The sequence below is a fragment of the Cucurbita pepo genome, chromosome 13, assembly GCF_057944985.1.
Source record: "Cucurbita pepo subsp. pepo isolate OVF chromosome 13, ASM5794498v1, whole genome shotgun sequence".
Classification (NCBI taxonomy): Eukaryota; Viridiplantae; Streptophyta; class Magnoliopsida; order Cucurbitales; family Cucurbitaceae; genus Cucurbita; species Cucurbita pepo.
This window is the reverse complement of record NC_141810.1, coordinates 14,750,248-14,768,973: the sequence shown is the minus strand read 5'-3', so window position 1 is coordinate 14,768,973 and position 18,726 is coordinate 14,750,248. Positions and strand designations below refer to the sequence as shown.

Genomic DNA, 18,726 nt, shown 5'->3' with positions numbered 1-18,726 from the left:
AAAATTAAATTTATTTGATTTATTCACGTATCGTCGTAATAATAATACATATATATCGAGTAGATTTATTATTTAATATTTGATGTCATCTTTAAAATAAAATACATATTTTTGTCCCACTAGTAAAATAAATTATAAAAATGGGTAAAAGTATAATAAATATTATATTATATATTTGTTAAATATTTAATTTGGTAGTGCTAAAAAAAAAAAGCATATATTGATTTGGATGCTTGTTCGTTGGATTCCATATTTTGGATGGGATTTAACAAAAACACTCGTAAAGGGTTCAAAATGGAAATAATTTGATATTATAATAAATAAAATCTGATTTTAATAAACCGTTCGAGACTTGGAGGACAAATTTTCAAAAATGCCCTCCATAATATAAATAAATAAATAAATTTTAAATCAATAGATATTAATTTGTAAAAGCTAAATTAATAAAAAAAAAAATTAATTTGCATTTTTGTTTAAAAAATATTCAATAATACTCCTACAAGCATTAATTTTTTATTTAAGAAATACTCGTTTTTAAAAAAAAATTAAAAATTTTAAAATAATGTAAGAAGTGTGGATAAACAGTTTAGTTTTGTTCTTATATTGACAATAATTCATTAAGTTAATTTTAAAATTTTATATGTATTTTTTTAAAAGAGTTAAAGAATATATTTAGGCGAGTTTAAAAACAAATTGTGGCGGCTCAAATTAAGGCCCAATTGTGTTTGGGCTCATCCATCATGAAACAATTGTGGCGGCTCAGAGTGGTCCAGCTTCAATCCATTTCATTGGAGGACCAATAATCAGCTGCCACTTGTCCATCCGGTGGACCGACACGACGACGACAGTGAATCAGCCAAATTTGAACTTCTCTCTCCATCCAACCGCCCAATATATGTAGAAAAGATGTCAGTTTTTTATTGGTTGTATATTTAAAATAATTATATATACGGAAAGTATTTGGGAGTGTGAGACATTGGGAATGCTTGCGAATTGGGTGAAATTAATGACATCGTATAAAAATATATTATGTGATGTGTGAAATATGATTTAGAGGAATTATCAGTTTTAATCTCAAAATTACTGCCACAAAATTGTAAATAAATATTAAAATATTATTATTCATCCAAATAATACAGATTTAAGAATGGGAAATAGAATCGAGATCGAATGTTATCTTCATTCATATCCACAACCTCTAAATATGATACAAGATACTAACTAATACTGACAAAAAAAAAAAAAAAAAAAAAAAAACTATATACTACTAAAATATCGAATATTCACTAACTAATATATTCTTTAAATATTAAATTATTCTTTAAATTTTGATATTAAAATTTTAATTTTAGGACAACTAAAAAATTGGCGAGGTTGACTCTTTAGACTAGGTAGAGACTTGATTCATATAACGTCTAATATATAATTTTTAAAATGTTAAATTAATAAAAAAATAAAAATACTTCTCCACTTTCAAATTTTAAATTTTTTAAAAATTTAAAAATATTAGTTGGTCTTGGATAGAAACTGATAATAGGTTTGTTTCAAGAAGAATACTAAACGTATAAAAATATTTCAAAAATACTCTCGTACTTTTAAATTTTTTATTAATACCTTTAAACTTTTCAAAATTTTAATAAACGCATTTTAAAAATATTCATAAACTTTTAAAAGCAATATTATTAATTGAAGTTTTAAAATTAAAATTAACATTTTTGAATTGGAGGGTGGTTGTTTTTGCAATTTTGTGTAATGTTTATGTAAATATTTTAAAATTTTGGGGCAATATGTAAATACATTGTTTTTGAGTGGAAAAATTGGAAAGCAAGAAGAACAAAACCAAGTATCTAAGCTCCAAGTAGAAAACTACAGAGATTGGTTGAAGCTGTGGGTCTAGAAATATTCTTTCAATTTTCAGAGTCTGGAAGTACAGCCTCCATGGCCGCATCGAACTCTGAAGCGGAAGTGAAAAAGGAAGAACTGGCAGAAACCATGGAGCAGCAACAGCTCCACCGCCATAGCCAATCAGAAGTAAACGAAAACGAAAACGAAAACGATGACGAATCCCATCCCCCTCTCTCTGCTCAATCTTCACCTCCCCATTCCCTCTCCGACAACAAAGATCCCTCGCCGCCACTCCACTCTCCGTCCAACTCCTCGGACTTTTCCGATCACACCTGTCAAACTCATGGCAACTCCTCCATTGACGACGCTCTCTCTATTACGCGGCTTGAGGACTTGCCACCGTCGGCTTATCCTCCGTCTCCGAGACCTGTGGCGGCGAACCGCGCACAGCCGACGGAGCCGATTGTGGTGACTAAGGTGGACGCTGAAATACAGGGAGTACGGAAAGTGGAAGAGGGAAGTGCTAGCGATGTTGAGCCTAATGATGGCGATGGCGGTGCGGTTGGGCGAGGACGGAAGCTGATGGCGAATTTGTCGATGAAGAAAATAAAGAGGGAGGAATTGAGGAAGAAGATCTTGCTAGGGTTTAGAATCGTCGGATTCGTCTTCTGTTTGGCATCGTTTTCGGTTATGGCTTCTGACAAGAATCAGGGCTGGGCTTTGGATTCGTTCTATCGTTACAAGGAATTCAGGTTCGTTGAATGAAATCACTTCTTCCTATTGAAATTTCATATACAGCTGCCTTTAATTTCAATTGAATTGGACATCGTTGGATTCTTTCTATTGCTCAAGTCACAGTCCCTCTGTTACTGTTAGTATTCAATCAAACTCCTTATGGAATCGATTCAATTGGGAATTTCATCAAATTTGCAGGTACTGTATGGCAGTGAATGTTATTGGGTTTGTTTACTCTGCACTTCAATCTTATGATCTTGTATATTTTCTCTCCACTGGGAAGCACATGATCCGTAATTACTTCAAGCAATACTTCGATTTCTTCATTGATCAGGCAAGTTTCTGGTCTGGAATTGAGTTCCTAAGCTTCAATCTGTTAATTCTTTGATCTATGATAATATCAATACCCAACCTAATCCCATCACACTGAGCACATATTGGACGGCGAAGATTAGGCCAACACTTTAGTCCAGATCACATTATTGTTTACCGATTATGATCTTATATGTCCCACACCACAGAAGATAAAAAGGTGATGCAGAATGCTCAATAGTCAATAGATAGATGGTTCTCTTACTGCAATTTTTGTCGTTCATAAAGAAGCCTTTTCATACCTTTCCTTACTGAAGAATCTGCAACCCTTTTCTCATGGAGAGTTAGCTAATTCTACTACCTTAAATCCTCTTAAATCGCATATTAATAACTTAGAACTATATGATTGGTCTGGTTTAGTTACTTTCCTTTTTATTTGCTTTAGCTTTTTGGCCATCCTTTTTGTTACCTTTTCTTCGGTATTGCCACCTTTCCCTCGCATCTTTCCTCTATCTTTCCTTTTTATTCTTAAAGTTTGTTAGGAAACTGGCTTTATTTTGCAGCAAAGAATCTAAAAAATTAACTTCTGGGCATAGTTAACATTACCACAAACCTTATATTCTAAAATTCTGAAAAGAAAAAAGAAAAAAAGAAAAAAGGAAAACCTTTTACCATATTCTCTGAAGTTGGCTGGCAGAGAGGTGTAAAATCCCATTTGCAACGTAGGAAGTTCGATTCTCTTCAATCTAGAAGGTCATTTGGATAGAAACCTTGAACTGTATGGATAGAACTGAGTCACTATATGGAAATGAATGTTATTGGGTCGTGTTTGTGCTTCTTAGCTTATAGGCGAACCCTAAACTTTATGGATAGAATTGAGCCATGAATTTGCAGACACTGTATGACAGTGAATGTTAGGTCGTAGGCAAACCTTGAACTTTATGGATAAGACTGAGTCACCGTATGGAAGTGAATGTTATTGGGTCGTGTCTGTGCTTCTTGGCTCATAAGCAAACCTGGAACTTCATGGATAGAATTGAGCAAAATTTGCAGGCACGGTGGCCGTGAATATTAGATCATAGGCAAACTCTGAACTCTATGGATAGAACTGAGTCACCGTATGGAAGTGAATGTTATTGGACCGTATCATTGCTCCTTAGCTTAGCTCATATGCAAACCCTGAACTTTATGGATAGAACTGAGCCATGATGCAGACGTTTAACTGCAGTTGAACCTATTACTACATTTCATTAGTGTTTGAGCTTCGCCATCTTTGCTGATAAGCTTAAGGAAATTGATGATAGTCTTCTTCTGTTGCAGATAGTAGCATATCTTCTTCTATCAGCTTCTTCTTCGGCAGCCACCAGAGTTGATGATTGGCAATCCAATTGGGGAAAGGACAAGTTCCCAGATATGGCTATCACGTCTGTGGGATTGTCCATTGTTGCATTTGTAGCTTTTGCCTTGAGCTGTATAATCTCTGGTTATACCCTCTGTAAATCTGCTTAGGTATTATTTCTCAAACTATCCATGATCATAGCAACAAACCAATGCTAGTGAGCATATACAAGAAATTTATTCCAACAATGTGCAGTAAATTAGATATGTGGAAGTTTACTTGATTCATGATAAGGAACTTGATTCGAGTAGCTAAAACGAGATTTATTCAAAATCTTTCGAGTAATATTCATGAAAATTAATGTTGGTATGAATGATATCACGAAATTCACATAAAAATAGAAATATAAAGATTATTATTGTTATAGTTTAAAGATTTAAACATGAAAATTAAAATTGAAAATGGAAGGAGTTAACTTAATAATGAAGTTAACTCAATATATATAAATGATATGTTTTTGTGTTAACACTGAAGTTACGAAATGATTAGATATATAAATTATATTTCTTGGACAAGACCGAGACCGAAATATATTTTAATAATTAAATCAGATTCAATAATTGGGAAGATATTTCTTGAACAGTGACACGTGTAACTCGATTTGGACAACCTTTACAAAGCTTTTGCTTGATTTGTGCACAGAATTATGGGTAATATAATGGTGTGAGGGTCCCGAATGGGAAGCTATCCATATCTTCGGGATTTCTGAATATCAATAAGAAAGCCAAGACAAGGATATTCAAACGCTCTCACTTGGGATCTGTTCTTCCTTGTTCATCCATGGCGGCACTTTCTGTTCCCACCCACATGAAGGCTTGGGTGTACCATGAATTCGGCAACACTGCCGATGTTCTTAAACTGGATACCAATTACCCTGTTCCTGAAATCAACGAAAATCAGGTGCTTGTCAAGGTTGTTGCTGCATCTTTGAACCCCATTGATTACAAGAGAATTCATGGCGCTTTGAAAGCTTTGAACTACTTGCCTCCGGTCAGCTCTCTCTCTCTCTCTCTCTCTCTTGCATTTAATTGTACTTGGGTAGCGTTGTTTTGATCTGAACTTTTCTGGGTCTGTTATTAATTTTGCATCGATGAAATGAAATCATCAGTTCTGGGTTAAGCTCTTTTTCTGTCATTGCTTATCTGTGGATTAGAATAGGCGTTTCTTGAAGCTGATCTTGAAGACTGTGTTTGTGTAATAGCTTATAATCTCATGAGATTTGGGGGAAGTTTGACTTCTAACCCTTTTGTGTTTCTTTAATTGATTTCTTTTTACAGTCAATTCCTGGCTATGATGTTGCGGGTGTGGTGGTGAAGGTGGGAAGTGAGGTGAAAAAATTCAAGGTAGGAGATGAAGTTTATGGAGATATAAACCATAAAGCACTGGATAAGCCTAAAAACGTTGGCACTTTGGCTGAATACACAGCCACAGAAGACAAAGTTTTGGCTCTAAAACCAAAGAATCTGAGTTTCTTAGAGGCTGCTAGCCTTCCCCTTGCCATGGAAACTGCCTATGAAGGTCTTGAACGAGCTGGGTTATCCGCTGGTAAATCGATTATTGTTTTGGGAGGTGCTGGCGGAGTCGGTGCCCATGTTATACAGGTCAAGATTGGCTCTGCTACATTCATTATTTGGAATTTGGATCAGTTTTTCTTGTTCACACTCATAAAATTTGTCTACTGAGTTTTGTTTTTCTTCATTATTGGCTAATGTGATCTTGGTTTTTTGTGTTTTTTTGTATGAGGCAGCTTGCAAAGAATGTGTTTGGTGCATCAAAAATAGCTGCTACTGCAAGCACATCAAAACAGGACTTATTGAGAAGCTTGGGAGCTGATCAACCTATTGATTACACAAAGGAAAACTTTGAAGACCTTCCTGACAAATTCGATGTCGTCTACGACGCAGTCGGTAACGTCCTCGATCTATCATTTTCTTCATATATTCTGCACCTGATTGCCAATAGGAATATGTTCAAAACTGAAGCTTTTGATTCAAAAACTGCAGGCCAGGCTGATAAAGCCATTAAGGCAATGAAAGAAGGCGGGCATCTTGTGAGCATAGCCGCACCCGTTGCAGGTTTCCCAGATGCATTCTTCCTTCTCACATCAGATGCTGTCATGTTGGAGAAACTAAATCCTTACCTGGAAAGTGGGAAGGTGAAACCAATCATCGACCCCAAATCTCCGTTCCCATTCTCCGACACTCTCGAGGCGTTCGCATATCTCGAAACCTCCCGAGCTACTGGGAAAATTGTGGTTTATCCCATCCCTTAGAGGCAAGTTTTTTACATAAGTAGCTTTGTGTGTTATGTTCTGGAGAATCCTTGTTGTGTTTGTTTGTTTGTCCACTGCATCTGCTTAGATATAATGTACATTATTGTGGAATTGCTGCTTTGAAGATGGAAATAAGTATCTTTTTGTCATTTGGTCAAAAGAACAGGACACCATAGTTTTATGTAAGAATGAAAGTGTTGATCTAGTATGCACCGTTTTGTTAATGTTGTGTTGAACTGCCTCATTGCACCCGGCTAACCTCGACCTCGAACTATCAACGTTTAAGATGATATCTATTGAACCATCGACTTGAATTCTAAATTAGTGGTAGTGGTATAGTTAGAGTCAAAAGTGTCCTAAATTAGTGGTAGTGGTATAGTTAGAGTCAAAAGTGTCCTAAATTAGTGGTAGTGGTATAGTTAGAGTCAAAAGTGTCCTAAATTAGTGGTAGTGGTATAGTTAGAGTCAAAAGTGTCCTAAATTAGTGGTAGTGGTATAGTTAGAGTCAAAAGTGTCCTAAATTAGTGGTAGTGGTATAGTTAGAGTCAAAAGTGTCCTAAATTAGTGGTAGTGGTATAGTTAGAGTCAAAAGTGTCGAGAATAGATAGTAAAATAACAATCCCAAGAGTAATGAGATCACATCAAGTTTTATTGACTTATTCTTCTTAATTATTGTTTGACTTATTCTTCTCAATTATTGATTTGGGATCATTAGAGCCAGATTTTCCTGGATTTTACTGTTCTTGGTCTAGTTTTTATTTTATTTTTTTATTTTATAAAAAAAATTGAAAAAGTTAATTGTTCACTGTTTTTTTTTTTTTTTTTTTTTTTTTTAATTAATGGCTTATTTCAATATAAATTTTGAAACATAAAATTTGAATTAAAAAAAGGTTAATTTTGGAAAGAAACTAGTAGTAATTTATTTTTAAAATATCTTTGAATTTAAAAAAAAATTATTAATACCCTTCCACCTTTTAAAATTTTTAATTTTAAAACTTTTTAAAATTTTTAAAAAATATGCTGGTAGTTTGTAATTTGTTTAATAACCTAAAACTAACATAGACGAAAATCATCCCAAGATTTATGAGTAATTTTTAAACTAAAAATATTTTTTATTTTAAGTTTTTTAAAAAAAGCTTTAGGGATATTAATGAAACATTTGAGTTTCAAAAGATATTTTTTATACATTTTTTTAATAACTCTTTCTATCCCAAACGAATAGAGTAGGAGTATTTTTTAAATTCCGAATATTCCTTGAAGAATACTTTGTTACCCTCTCCAACCGTTGTGAGATTTCACAGCTCAAGCTGAATAGGATTTCGAATAAGCATTTCACTAAAAACATGTAGAAAAATGATAAGATTGAGGGAGTTAGTTGTGTGAGACCTCGTGTAGACGATCATTTCTTTCCACGAGTTTTCCCGAATATCGAACTTGATTACGAATTGGAATTCATTTTTTTCGAACATCCCGACTTCTTAGAAGCGTTTGGGTCCAGAGAAACAGTGGTGGCTTCAAGAACACTCATGGTAGGAGAATAGTGATAGTGATGGGGTTTGAGTTTGAGAAACGTGGGAAAGAATTGAATTGGTCGGACATATTATTCTTTTACACAAAAAGGGTTTGTCTTTGAAGATACTAAGAATACAACAAAGTTTGAATTCAAAGGGAATTGATTCTGTGTTGCCCATTTGGCGGCCCACTGCCAATGACAGGTATCTTCCAAAGTCAACTAAAACAAAAGGGTATAACCGTCCAAACCTACCACTAATACGTTTTATTTGTTTAAACGTGTTTGTTATAGAGAGATTTTCACACTTTTACAAGAAATGCTTCGTTGCCCTCTTTAACCAATTACATTTATGGACCTCTTACCACAGAGATTTAGAAGTTTTTTCGTGTATATTTTTGTTGGTATAATTTGGTTATTGTTCCATTAGTGACAAAAGGAAATGTTATCGTCACGCCCTCGTTGACCATGACCTTGACATAGGGCTGAAACTTCTAACTACAATAAAACACTAACTACGATTTTGATGCAAGAAATAGACCGAAGTGTGAGCGAGTGCAAAAAAGAAAACGCCGAACACTCAAACCTAACAAGAATGAACAACAACGAAACGACAAGATGAGGTACTCGGGGCACCCATTTAGAAAGAAGGGTTGAAGGCTTTCTCCATCCACACTTTATTGGGTGGTGCGTCCTTGTGTTCTTTCACCCGGAGGCTCTAGAGCGGCACGAACCCACTAACGCCGAGTTGGCTCCTATGTCGATTGCACGAAACGGGCCGAACCGAAGTTAGAACAAATCTCTAGCTTCATATTACAACAACCACAACAAAATAAATTGAAGTTTATTTCAAACAAGATGATTTTGTCATACAAACCGATTGATTAAAAGAAAAAACAAACCCCATCACCAAATAAATATTATCTCAAATCAATTCCACCATTGAAGAAGCTCTCAAATCCTCAAATCCATGCACCAACAGTAATAATCAGACCTAGAAATCTCCAACATCTGTTCTGGGCTCATCCTCTCAAGCTCACTTTCCCTCCAAGCTGCAAAGTTGTTTTTGTTTTGTGGGTCAGAAGCCATTGGATGATGCTCTATCCTATGAACTTGTGATCTCATTCTCTTGTACAATCTCATGCCACCCACACATTCTTCATAAGGATCTTGTACTCCATTTTGAATCTCAAATCTACAATAACAAATACCAATTATTCGTTCATTACATAAACGTTGCTCGATAATCATTTCGTGTGTTATTTTTTAAAAATCGTGTTCGTTTTTTAATGAAATTTGAATTGAAAAGGGTACTTGCCCAAGATACACTTGAGCTAGATACTTGAGTGAATTGCAAAGCTTGCTTGTCTTCATCAATGGCGGATAATTTGCTATGTCCCTGTGGATCAGTGCATGAAACCAAGCAATCTTCGTCAAGATCTTAAAAGGGTTTCGTAAAAAAGTTGATATAAGGTTAGAACTTCAAATCTCGATAAGAAATTTAAAATTTTGAGTTGATGGGTCACGATAAATTTAATTTTTGTTTGAAGAATTTACCTTATCATGATGGATGGATATCCGATTTGTATACGTTTGAGATCGTCTTCCACACAGTGACCCACAAGAACCCTAGCTTTCTCACCTCCATTGTAGAGGATATCTTGAATTTTCTTTTGAACTTGCTTCAATGGCATTGCATCTCGAAGGTGTTCGGGACGAATGCCCGTCGTTTCATACCTAATTTTATTTTTACATATCAAAGCGGTTAAATTATAAAAAATTTATACTCCAATTCTAAAATTTTAGGTTTATTTGGTCTCTAAATTTTAAAGGATTCGCCACGAAAAATAACTTACCTATAATTTGTAACGGGAATTATGGGCTTGACATGGCTATAGAAGACGAGATTTTCACTCTCATCAATAAGGCAGACCTTGGCGCAGACATCCAGCGACCCATCGCCGCCACCTACATATTTGCAAGCTAACGCCACGGGACCGGAGCCTCGAGTTCTTCCACCGTCGATGGCGGTTGAACCATCGCGAATTCCCAAGTTGGCCAAACGAGCAAGAAGCCCCTGATCAAAACAGCCAAAAAAGAATGGAAGATTCAAGATTTTGAAGGTAAAGAACTAACTTTCATGCTGTTTAATTAGCTGATAGTTGAGGGTTCATACAGAATTAACACACGAGAATTGGCATCTTTCTTGGTGGACCCTTTGTGAGTATGAACTGTCAAGGATGGCCAAGCAAAACTTGCATCCTCGCATGTCGAAGACGTTTTTGCATTCTTGCTTCGGCAGCGGCCCTGATAACAACATGATCGTATCGATATAACAGTTCAAGTCTACCGCTAATAGATATTGTCTGTTTTGACCCGTTATGTATTGTTGTCAGCCTCATGATTTTAAAATGCATCTACCAGGGAGAGGTTTCCACACCCTTACGATGAATGCTTCGTTTCCCTCTCCAACCGAGGTGGGATCTCACAATCCACCCTCTCTGGGTGCCAGCTTCCTTGCTGGCACATTGCCCGGTGTCTAACTCTGATACCATTTATAACAGCTCAAGCCCACTATTAGGAGATATTGTTCGCTTTGATCTATTACGTATCGTCGTCAGCCTCACAATTTTAAAACACGTTTTCTAGGGATAGGTTTCCACACTCTTACCAAGAATGTTTCGTTTCCCTCTCCAACCAATGTGGGATCTCATAATCCATCCCCCTTGGGGGCCTAACGTCTTCGCTGGCACACCGCCCAGTGATACTATTTGTAACAACCCAAGCCTACTGCTTACAGATATTGTCCGCTTTGGCCCGTTACATAGCGCTGTCAGTTTCACAGTTTTAAAACGCGTCTGCTAGAGAGAGGTTTCCACACCCTTACAAGAAATGTTTCGTTCCCCTCTCCAACCGACGTAGGATCTCACTATAGATCTTATATACGAACTTTTATTGAACTTCAAAAAGCTTACGACTTTATCGGTAGAAACGACGACATACCAATGAGATGTTCTCTAAGAGAATCAAGAGAACGACAGTGTTTCTTGCAAACGGCACAAGTGGGTTCATGAGGTGAGTGGAAAGAGGTCCTCATATGATCAACCAAATGCTCAATCTTGTTGAATTGCCTGAAGCAAGCAGCGCACTTGTGCCTGTTTCACAACCATTTTTAGTGTCAAAAACTTAGAAACAATGCCACAAACAAATACACAAAGACAGGGAGAAGGAGATCAAACCTAGATGTCTCAGCTGAATGATCCATCGTCTGATCAAACAAAAACTCTTACTTTGATGCCAGAAAGTGGGTGCAAACAAAGCTGTTTTATAGAGAGAAATTTAGGGTTCTTTGAGGCTTTTTAGGTTCAACAACTAGGTATATTCTAATAATGTAACTTTGGGTGCCTAGAACAATAAAAGTTTGGGTCCTCCATAAAGAAGAACCAGAATATTTCGAATTAGCTAAGGTCAACTCATAAATTGTATCGATTCTATTTGAATATTATCATGTGCACAGAGTGAGGAGAAGACGACTTCATTTGACATCACTTACCATTTCAAAGATCGATGATTCGATCTTTTGCCATTCCAATGTTGAGTGGTCGTGATTTTTCAAGATATGTGGCTTGAGCGTTTGACACGGGTTGAGATATCTTTATGCGTAAGAATATTTGAAAACTACAAAGCCGTCTTCCTTTTAATTCTATTTTGTTCGTAAATTGTTTTCTTAGAATCAATCGGAGAAAAAAAGACGAAGAGTCTCGGTTAGTGATTTATATAACTATTTTAAGAGATTTTGAGATGGACGTGCATGAAATTTGGAGTTATGGGTTTGTACTTAGATGATTCTATCGAACTTTGTGATGAGGATATGAAGGCATCAACTACGTTATTGACCGAAATGGCCAAAAAGCAACGCACCCAAAGAGCAAGTTGGGATACCAAAATTATATACAGATAAAAAGGCAGTAACCCTTCAACACAAATGCAAGAATTGGCATCCAAGAATTTTAAAAGGCCCAATCTGATTCCCTTTTGGATAAGATTATATTGTTCTCAGCTAGGAATGGCGACAAACATGGCTGTGAGTGAACTTACAAGTTTTCTTTTCCAACCACAAACATGGTGCGAGCCGAGCCGAGGGCAAGCGGGGTGGAAGAATTCGAACCTCTCACTTCTTAGTCGAGTTGGAAAAACTTGATGGTAGGTTTGAAATGGCCTTTTTAAGTACCTAAAAAGAAGTGTTTTTAATAAGTACAAACACATGGATAGCTTGGTTTATCTACCCAACTTCTCTAGGGGACACCAATAATTCTCGAGTTCATAGCCCGAATAGTGTTCATAAACTTCTGCCATCTCTAATACAACCGGACCAAATTCCAAAGGTGCATGCGTGATTTTCGACAGAATCAAATGCTAATGTGAAAATTTGTAGTGTTGAGATGTTGTGGCAGAGGAGTATCTATAATACTCGTATATTTCTCAATCATACATTTGATGTTTCCATTTCGCTCGAAGTGTTCGATTCCTACAAAGTAAACAATTAAGTATCAAAACTAGTACTAAATAAGTTGTTGAAATGGTTCACTATGAACATTATCAGATGCGTAGTACAGAGGAAACCATAAGCATTATATTATTCATATATGGCTTACAGAATAAAAGTGATTCTAGCAAATAATGGGAGGAAGTGTTTTGACTTTGGGAAAAGGTGGGGGTCAGTCAATGGGAGATTCTTTGGACTGAAAAAGTGTGGACCAGAGAAGGTTCTTTGAAGATACCAGAAAGAAAAGGTGAATGAAGACTTGATGATATTATTCTGATCTGTTCAAGGTTTTAATGCTTTCCAATTCAATGCTAACCAATGAAATGGCTTTGAGTTTACTTTTTGATCCTTTTGAATGAACAAGGAATGTTTCACTCTTTCCTTTCTCTAGAATCTCTAACTCTCAAATCACAAGTTCGATTGAATTTGAAGCATTTGGAGAGAGAAACGAGTGCCCGTGAGGACTCTGGTCCCTAAAGAGGGGTGGATTGAGAGATCCCACATCGACTGGAGAGGGGAACGAGTGCCAGCGAGGACGCTGGGCTCAGAAGGAGAGTGGATTGTGAGATCCCACATCGGTTGGAGAGGGGAACGAAGCATTCTTTATAAGGATATGAAAATATCTCCCTAGCAGACACGTTTTAAAAACCTTGAGGGGAAGCCCAAAGAGGACAATATCTGCTAGCGGTGGACTTGGGCTGTTACACATTTACTCTAGAAGAATCAACAATTAATACTCAAACTAACCGTGATTATCATGCGTAACTAGGAGCTCGACAAGCTTTGTCAATTGGCAATGGTGGGTCTGAAAATGAGCCATTCAATATGTGGTTAGCAATCCACAAGTTTGCAGCCTCAGAGTAGTGTATGCCATCCCAGCTAATATGCCTTGATGGATCTTTGCAAGGATTTCCATAAACTGTTCCATTCACAACTTCTCTTTTTCCACAATCAATGTGATAGCCATAGTAACTCCCACAGCAAAACTTCACTGGATTCTTAACAAAACCTACCACCAATTATAATACTAAAGTTAGTCACCCGTCTACGTTCTAATCAATACTCGAATAATTAACGAGAAAAAAGAAACGACCTTGAGTTTTCGCTTCGGTAATGAGCAGATACTTGGCTGAATACATGTCTATGTGTATAATTCTAGCTAGAGGAAGCTTTTTCCCCAGCTTTAGCAGCCGACTCTTCAGCTGTCGATTAAATTCTCGAGAGACTTCATTCTGGCTCTCCACGCATCCGTTGCTATCTCGATTATCGGGGCTTTTGTTATACAATATAGAGTAAGGCAGACATCCAATTGGACCTGTGTTATGCACCCAGAAATACCTTGCCCCTTCCTTGTACAATTGCTGAAACAATACACCAGAAAGAACATTAGAGCTTTCATTTAAGCGTTTTAAGTGTATGCATTGTTGAGTGAATGGTTTAGGTTTCCTACTTGCACAGCTTCAGAGAATGTGTTGAGTATATCTGGAATGGAGGCTCTAACTTGTTCTTCTGATGAGTGTTGATAACCGTAGGCAAGATCGTTCTGCCCAATGTCGAACGTATATAGCGCCTTCGAAAACTCCTGGGGCCTCGCTATACGGTTGATTGGTATCGATGTCCTGTCTGTCACAAAGTATCTAACGTTACCGTTATTATTAATGACACTATTGAGGATTGTTGGGAGGGAGTCCCATGTTAGCAAATTTAGGGAAACATCATGGGTTTATAAGTAAGGAATACATTTCCATTGGTACGAGACATTTTGAGGAAGCTAAAAACAAAACCATGAGAGCTTATGCTCAAAGTGGACAATATCATATCATTGTGGAGAGTCGTGGTTCCTAACATGGTATCAGAGTCGTGCCATAAACTTAGCCATGTCAATATAGAATCCTCAAATGTCGAACAAAGAATTATTAGCCTCGAAGGTGTAGTCAAAAGTGAGTAAATGGTCGAACAAAGGGTGTACTTTGTTCAAGGACTCCAGAGAAGGAGTCGAGCCCGATAAAGGGGAGGTTGTTCGAGGGCTCTATAGGCTTTAGGGAATGATCAATGGGTTTATAAGTAAGGAATACATCTCCACTGGTACGAGGCCTTTTGAGGAAGCCCAAAGCAAAGTCATGAGAGCTTATGCTCAAAGTGGACAATATCATACCATTGTGGAGATTCATGGTTCCTAACCGGCCCCCCAAGAACATTCATACATCGAAGAAATGAAGCTCTGTTCTGTCGTGAGGTGTGTAATATTGTAAAGAGTAAAGAATCAGAAACTGACTGTTGGAGTGGAGTCGATTGAACAGATCAGTGGTGCGGGATTTGAATTGTATGAACTGTGATACTTGAATGCCAAGATGAAAAGGGCTGTAACCACCAGGACAAATCGATGAACCTCCTGTTGCAAAATTAGATCCATGCCTAAAATTTGTTCCTAATGAGTCCAGATATGCACTCAGGTAAGGCAATTTCAGCTTCTCAGCTGTACAAAATTCATGCATCAGTTGATAGAGATGAAAATGACGAACTCAATGGCCAAAAAGGCTTCCAAATCCAAAAGAAAATCATGATCATTGCTTGATTCACTAAAAAAACTGCTAAATTGTAAGCCATTTTCATGGTCAAAATCTATCCCCCTTTTGCGTTTCTAAACCCTAAACAGCAGAACTCAAGCTAGCAATTTGTTCATAATCTTCAGAAACAAAGAGATACGAGAATGGGGAACTTACCTATAAAGTCTACAATGAGACGGCCATCGCAAGCCCTTCCAGAAGGGCGTCGGAAGAAGGTTTCGCCGTTGGGTGGTTGAATCGCATTGAATGCCGCCGATATTCCGCCTGTGTCTGAATTTGAGTCGCCAAAGTTGTATACGGCGGGAAATCCACATTTTCCCGAACCACCACCTGCTGTGGTAACGCCAATTAACAAACCCAGAATCAGAACCACCAGAAGACGGCGGAGCTTCAGTAACCCCATGATTTTCACTGCTTAGTTCTTCAATCGTTGAGGAGATGGAAGTAATCAGACCCGATTCATAGCTATTTCGGTAATGGGAAATGAAATGATTGGAAGTGGAATTTACAGAGGCTAATTAGGACAAGAACAGTACACAAGCGAAAGGTGAAGAACATTGAAATTCGGACTCGCATTGTAATTGATGCCGTTGGCTTTATTCTCATTTCTGATAAATCTTTTGATCCAACACAAATTTTTTATTAAGTTCTTCCACCAAGAATTTGGATTTAAAAGAACGTTGATTCTGCTCATAATCAGCCGATCCTTCCATATTTATGCACTCATTGTAGTTCATTTATTTTGAAGTACTATGTTACGAGTACATTTTCATCGACTTATAATGGTTCAATTCATCGTATTGGTAACGATCGACAAGCTTTGTCGATCGGCAATGGTGGGTCTGAAAATGAGCCATTCAAAATGTGGTTAGCAACCCACAAGTTTGCAGCCTCAGAGTAGTGTATGCCATCCCAGCTAACATGCCTTGATGGATCCTTGCAAGCGTTGTTCTCGTAGACTGTTCCATTCACAGCTTCTTTCTTCCCACAGTTGAGATGTAAGCCATGGAAGCTCCCACAGCAATAGTTCACTGGATCAACATAACCTGCACCAGTTTCAACACTGAAGTTAGTCGGCTACCACTTTCTTCCCATCAAATTTTGAGAAAAGAAGAACAACCTAGAGTTTTCGCCTTGCTAATGAGAAGATATTTGGCTGAATACATGTCTACGTGAGTGATTCTAGCTAGAGGAAGCTCTTTCCTCAGCTTTAGCAGCAGATTCTTGAGCTGCCGGTTGAGTTCTTGAGCGACTTCATTTGCACTCTTGACACACCCAATGCTGTCTATGTTACTTGGCCTCTGGTTATTCAAGATAGTAAAAGGTAGACATCCAACTGGACCTGTGTTATGCACCCAGAAATACCTTGCCCCCTCCTTGTATATTTGCTGAAACATACACCAAGAAGAACGTTAGAGTTTTCATTTTAAGTTTTTGGCCTAAGGCCACCGCTAGTAGCTATTGTCCCCTTTGGTCCGTTACGTATCGCCGTCAGTCTCACGGTTTTAAAACGCGTCTATTAGGAAGAGGTTCCCACACCCTTATAAGAAATGTTTCGTTCTTCTCTCCAACCGATGTGGGATCTCAGAATCTACCCCCCTTGGGGGCCAGCGTCCTCGCTGGCACACCGCCCGGTGTCTAGCTCTGATACCATTTGTAACAGTCCAAGGCAACTGCTAGCCGATATTGCCCGTTTTTGTCCGTTACGTATCGTTGTCAGTCTCACGGTTTTAAAACGCATCTGTCAGGGAGAGGTTTCCACACCCTTATAAGAAATATTTCGTTCCCCTCTCCAACCGACGTGGGATCTCATAATCCACCCTCCTTAGGGGCCCATCATCCTCATTGGTACACCGCCCAGTGTCGGGCTCTGATACCATTTGTAACAATCTAAGGCCACCCCTAGCAAATATTGTCTGCTTTGGCTCGTTACGTATCACAGTCAGCCTCACGATTTTAAAACGCGTATTTAGAGAGAAGTTTCCACACCCTTATAAGGAATGCTTCGTTCCCCTCTCCAACCAACGTGGGATCTGTTTTATGTATATTTTGTTGAGTGAGTGATTTAGATTGCATACTTGCACAGCTTCAGAGAACGTGTTTATCATGTCTGGAATGGAAGCTCTAACTTGTTCTTCAGATGAGTATTGGAAGCCATGGAAGAGATCGTTCTGTGCAATATCGAACATATATAGCGCCTTCGAAAACTCCCGGGGCCTCGCGATACTGCTTTCCATTGGTATAGCTGTGCTGTCTATCTCCAAGTAGCCAACATAATAGCCATTGTTAAAGACATAACATGAGAAAATTCACACAACAAGAAGCTGAAGCTTTGTTCTGTTCTGATAAGTGTAATGTGAATAGAGTAATGAATGAGAAACTGACTGTGGGAGTGGAGTCTATTGTATAGATAGGTGGTGCGGGATTTGAACTGGATGAACTGTGAGACTTGGACAGCAAGATGAAAAGGGCCGTAACCACCGGGACGAATCGACGAACCACCGGTTGCGAAATTAGCTCCATACCTAAAGCTTGTTCCTACTGAATCCAGATATGCACTCAGGTAAGGAACTTTCAGCTTCTCGGCTGCAAAAGAATCAGATATATCAGTTGATAGAGCTGAAAATGAAGAACTCAAAGCCCAAAAAAGCCTTCCAAATATAGAAAATCCTGATTGATGAGTTCACTCTGTTAGATACTTAGATATACTAATTGTATTGTAAGCCATTTTCATGGAAACTTCATCTCTTAATAATGCAATTTATAGCTAAACTCGCATGGTTTTACTTCTTAATTATACTGGAAGGCCTCAAGTCTGAACAATCTAAACAAAGATTAAACCATCACTAATCTTAAGAGCTCAAGCAATAATTTACAGACCCAGATAGTGATTTGTGCATAATCTTCACAAACAGAGAGATATGAGAAAATTTGGTAACTTACCCATGAAGTCTATAATGAGACGGCCATCGCAGGCCCTCCCAGAAGGATGTCCAAAGAAGGTCATGCCATTGGGTGATTGAATCGCATCGAATGCAGCTGATATTCCTCCTGTGTCTGAGTTCGAGTCACCGAAGTTGTACACAGCCGGAAACCGACAACTCGCCGAATCGCCACCGCCACCAGCGGCGGCGCCAACCGACGTCATCGGCCATCCCACTAAACCCAGGAAGAGAAGCACCAATACACGGCGGAGCTTCGGTGGGTCCATGGTTTTGCAACAGAGCAAAGCGAAAGCAACCCGTCTGAGCTTTTTCACTGCTCAAAATTTTCATTGGTTTCATAGGCATTTAGGTAATGGGAAGTGAAAGCGGCTGAAATTGGAAATTGAGCGTATCCGACAAGTCGGTGGGCCAAAAGCGTTGTTGAAATTTGAGCGTCGTTCTATGTTGTATAAGAGATCCATGGATTTTTGTGAGACAGGGATTCTCATCTTCAATCATGGCAGAGAAATTGTGCTTCCCAAGAAGACATTCGTCCGTCCGTGGCAAGCTCCACTCGCTGGATTCAAACTTTTTACCCATTTTAAAATCGTAACGG

The 18,726-nt window shown here is 38.1% G+C and overlaps 5 protein-coding genes across 8 annotated transcripts; 2 read left to right on the top strand and 3 right to left on the bottom strand.

Annotated features, from left to right (window-relative positions):
• The first annotated feature begins 1,812 nt into the window (after positions 1–1,812).
• LOC111808810 (CASP-like protein 4A2) lies at positions 1,813–5,074 on the top strand. 3 transcript variants are annotated; one of them, XM_023695003.2, is made up of 4 exons: positions 1,813–2,597; positions 2,779–2,914; positions 4,213–4,401; positions 4,934–5,074. In XM_023695003.2, exons 1-3 carry the CDS (start codon positions 1,939–1,941, stop codon positions 4,399–4,401), a joined length of 984 nt encoding a protein of 327 aa, XP_023550771.2. In that variant the 5' UTR covers positions 1,813–1,938; the 3' UTR covers positions 4,934–5,074. The 3 variants fall into 3 exon arrangements, with proteins under 3 accessions (XP_023550771.2, XP_086973119.1, XP_023550770.2); XM_087116993.1 differs by lacking the exon at positions 4,934–5,074 and adding an exon at positions 4,875–4,890; XM_023695002.2 differs by lacking the exon at positions 4,934–5,074 and having other exon boundaries at positions 1,814–2,597; positions 4,213–4,518.
• LOC111808811 (2-methylene-furan-3-one reductase-like) lies at positions 5,066–6,787 on the top strand. Its single transcript, XM_023695004.2, has 4 exons — positions 5,066–5,281; positions 5,569–5,892; positions 6,039–6,198; positions 6,295–6,787. Exons 1-4 carry the CDS (start codon positions 5,072–5,074, stop codon positions 6,561–6,563), a joined length of 963 nt encoding a protein of 320 aa, XP_023550772.2. The 5' UTR covers positions 5,066–5,071; the 3' UTR covers positions 6,564–6,787.
• Positions 6,788–8,903: 2,116 nt separating this feature from the next.
• Positions 8,904–11,419, bottom strand: LOC111809267 (RNA exonuclease 4). Its single transcript, XM_023695700.2, has 7 exons — positions 11,313–11,419; positions 11,077–11,228; positions 10,250–10,380; positions 9,930–10,150; positions 9,631–9,810; positions 9,392–9,472; positions 8,904–9,268 (listed from the first exon to the last, which is right to left on the bottom strand). The coding sequence occupies exons 1-7, from the start codon at positions 11,336–11,338 to the stop codon at positions 9,028–9,030; spliced, it is 1,032 nt and encodes a 343-aa protein (XP_023551468.2). The 5' UTR covers positions 11,339–11,419; the 3' UTR covers positions 8,904–9,027.
• An 841-nt stretch (positions 11,420–12,260) lies between these two features.
• Positions 12,261–15,743, bottom strand: LOC111809136 (GDSL esterase/lipase At3g27950). 2 transcript variants are annotated; one of them, XM_023695495.2, is made up of 6 exons: positions 15,343–15,739; positions 14,895–15,095; positions 14,070–14,242; positions 13,713–13,980; positions 13,367–13,628; positions 12,261–12,601 (listed from the first exon to the last, which is right to left on the bottom strand). In XM_023695495.2, exons 1-5 carry the CDS (start codon positions 15,587–15,589, stop codon positions 13,375–13,377), a joined length of 1,143 nt encoding a protein of 380 aa, XP_023551263.2. In that variant the 5' UTR covers positions 15,590–15,739; the 3' UTR covers positions 12,261–12,601; positions 13,367–13,374. The 2 variants fall into 2 exon arrangements, with proteins under 2 accessions (XP_023551263.2, XP_023551266.2); XM_023695498.2 differs by lacking the exon at positions 14,895–15,095 and having other exon boundaries at positions 15,343–15,743.
• Positions 15,744–15,804: 61 nt separating this feature from the next.
• On the bottom strand, positions 15,805–18,608 carry LOC111809135 (GDSL esterase/lipase At3g27950-like). The gene is made up of 5 exons (XM_023695494.2): positions 18,130–18,608; positions 17,572–17,772; positions 17,265–17,440; positions 16,307–16,574; positions 15,805–16,232 (listed from the first exon to the last, which is right to left on the bottom strand). The coding sequence occupies exons 1-5, from the start codon at positions 18,395–18,397 to the stop codon at positions 15,979–15,981; spliced, it is 1,167 nt and encodes a 388-aa protein (XP_023551262.2). The 5' UTR covers positions 18,398–18,608; the 3' UTR covers positions 15,805–15,978.
• Between the last annotated feature and the right edge of the window lie 118 nt (positions 18,609–18,726).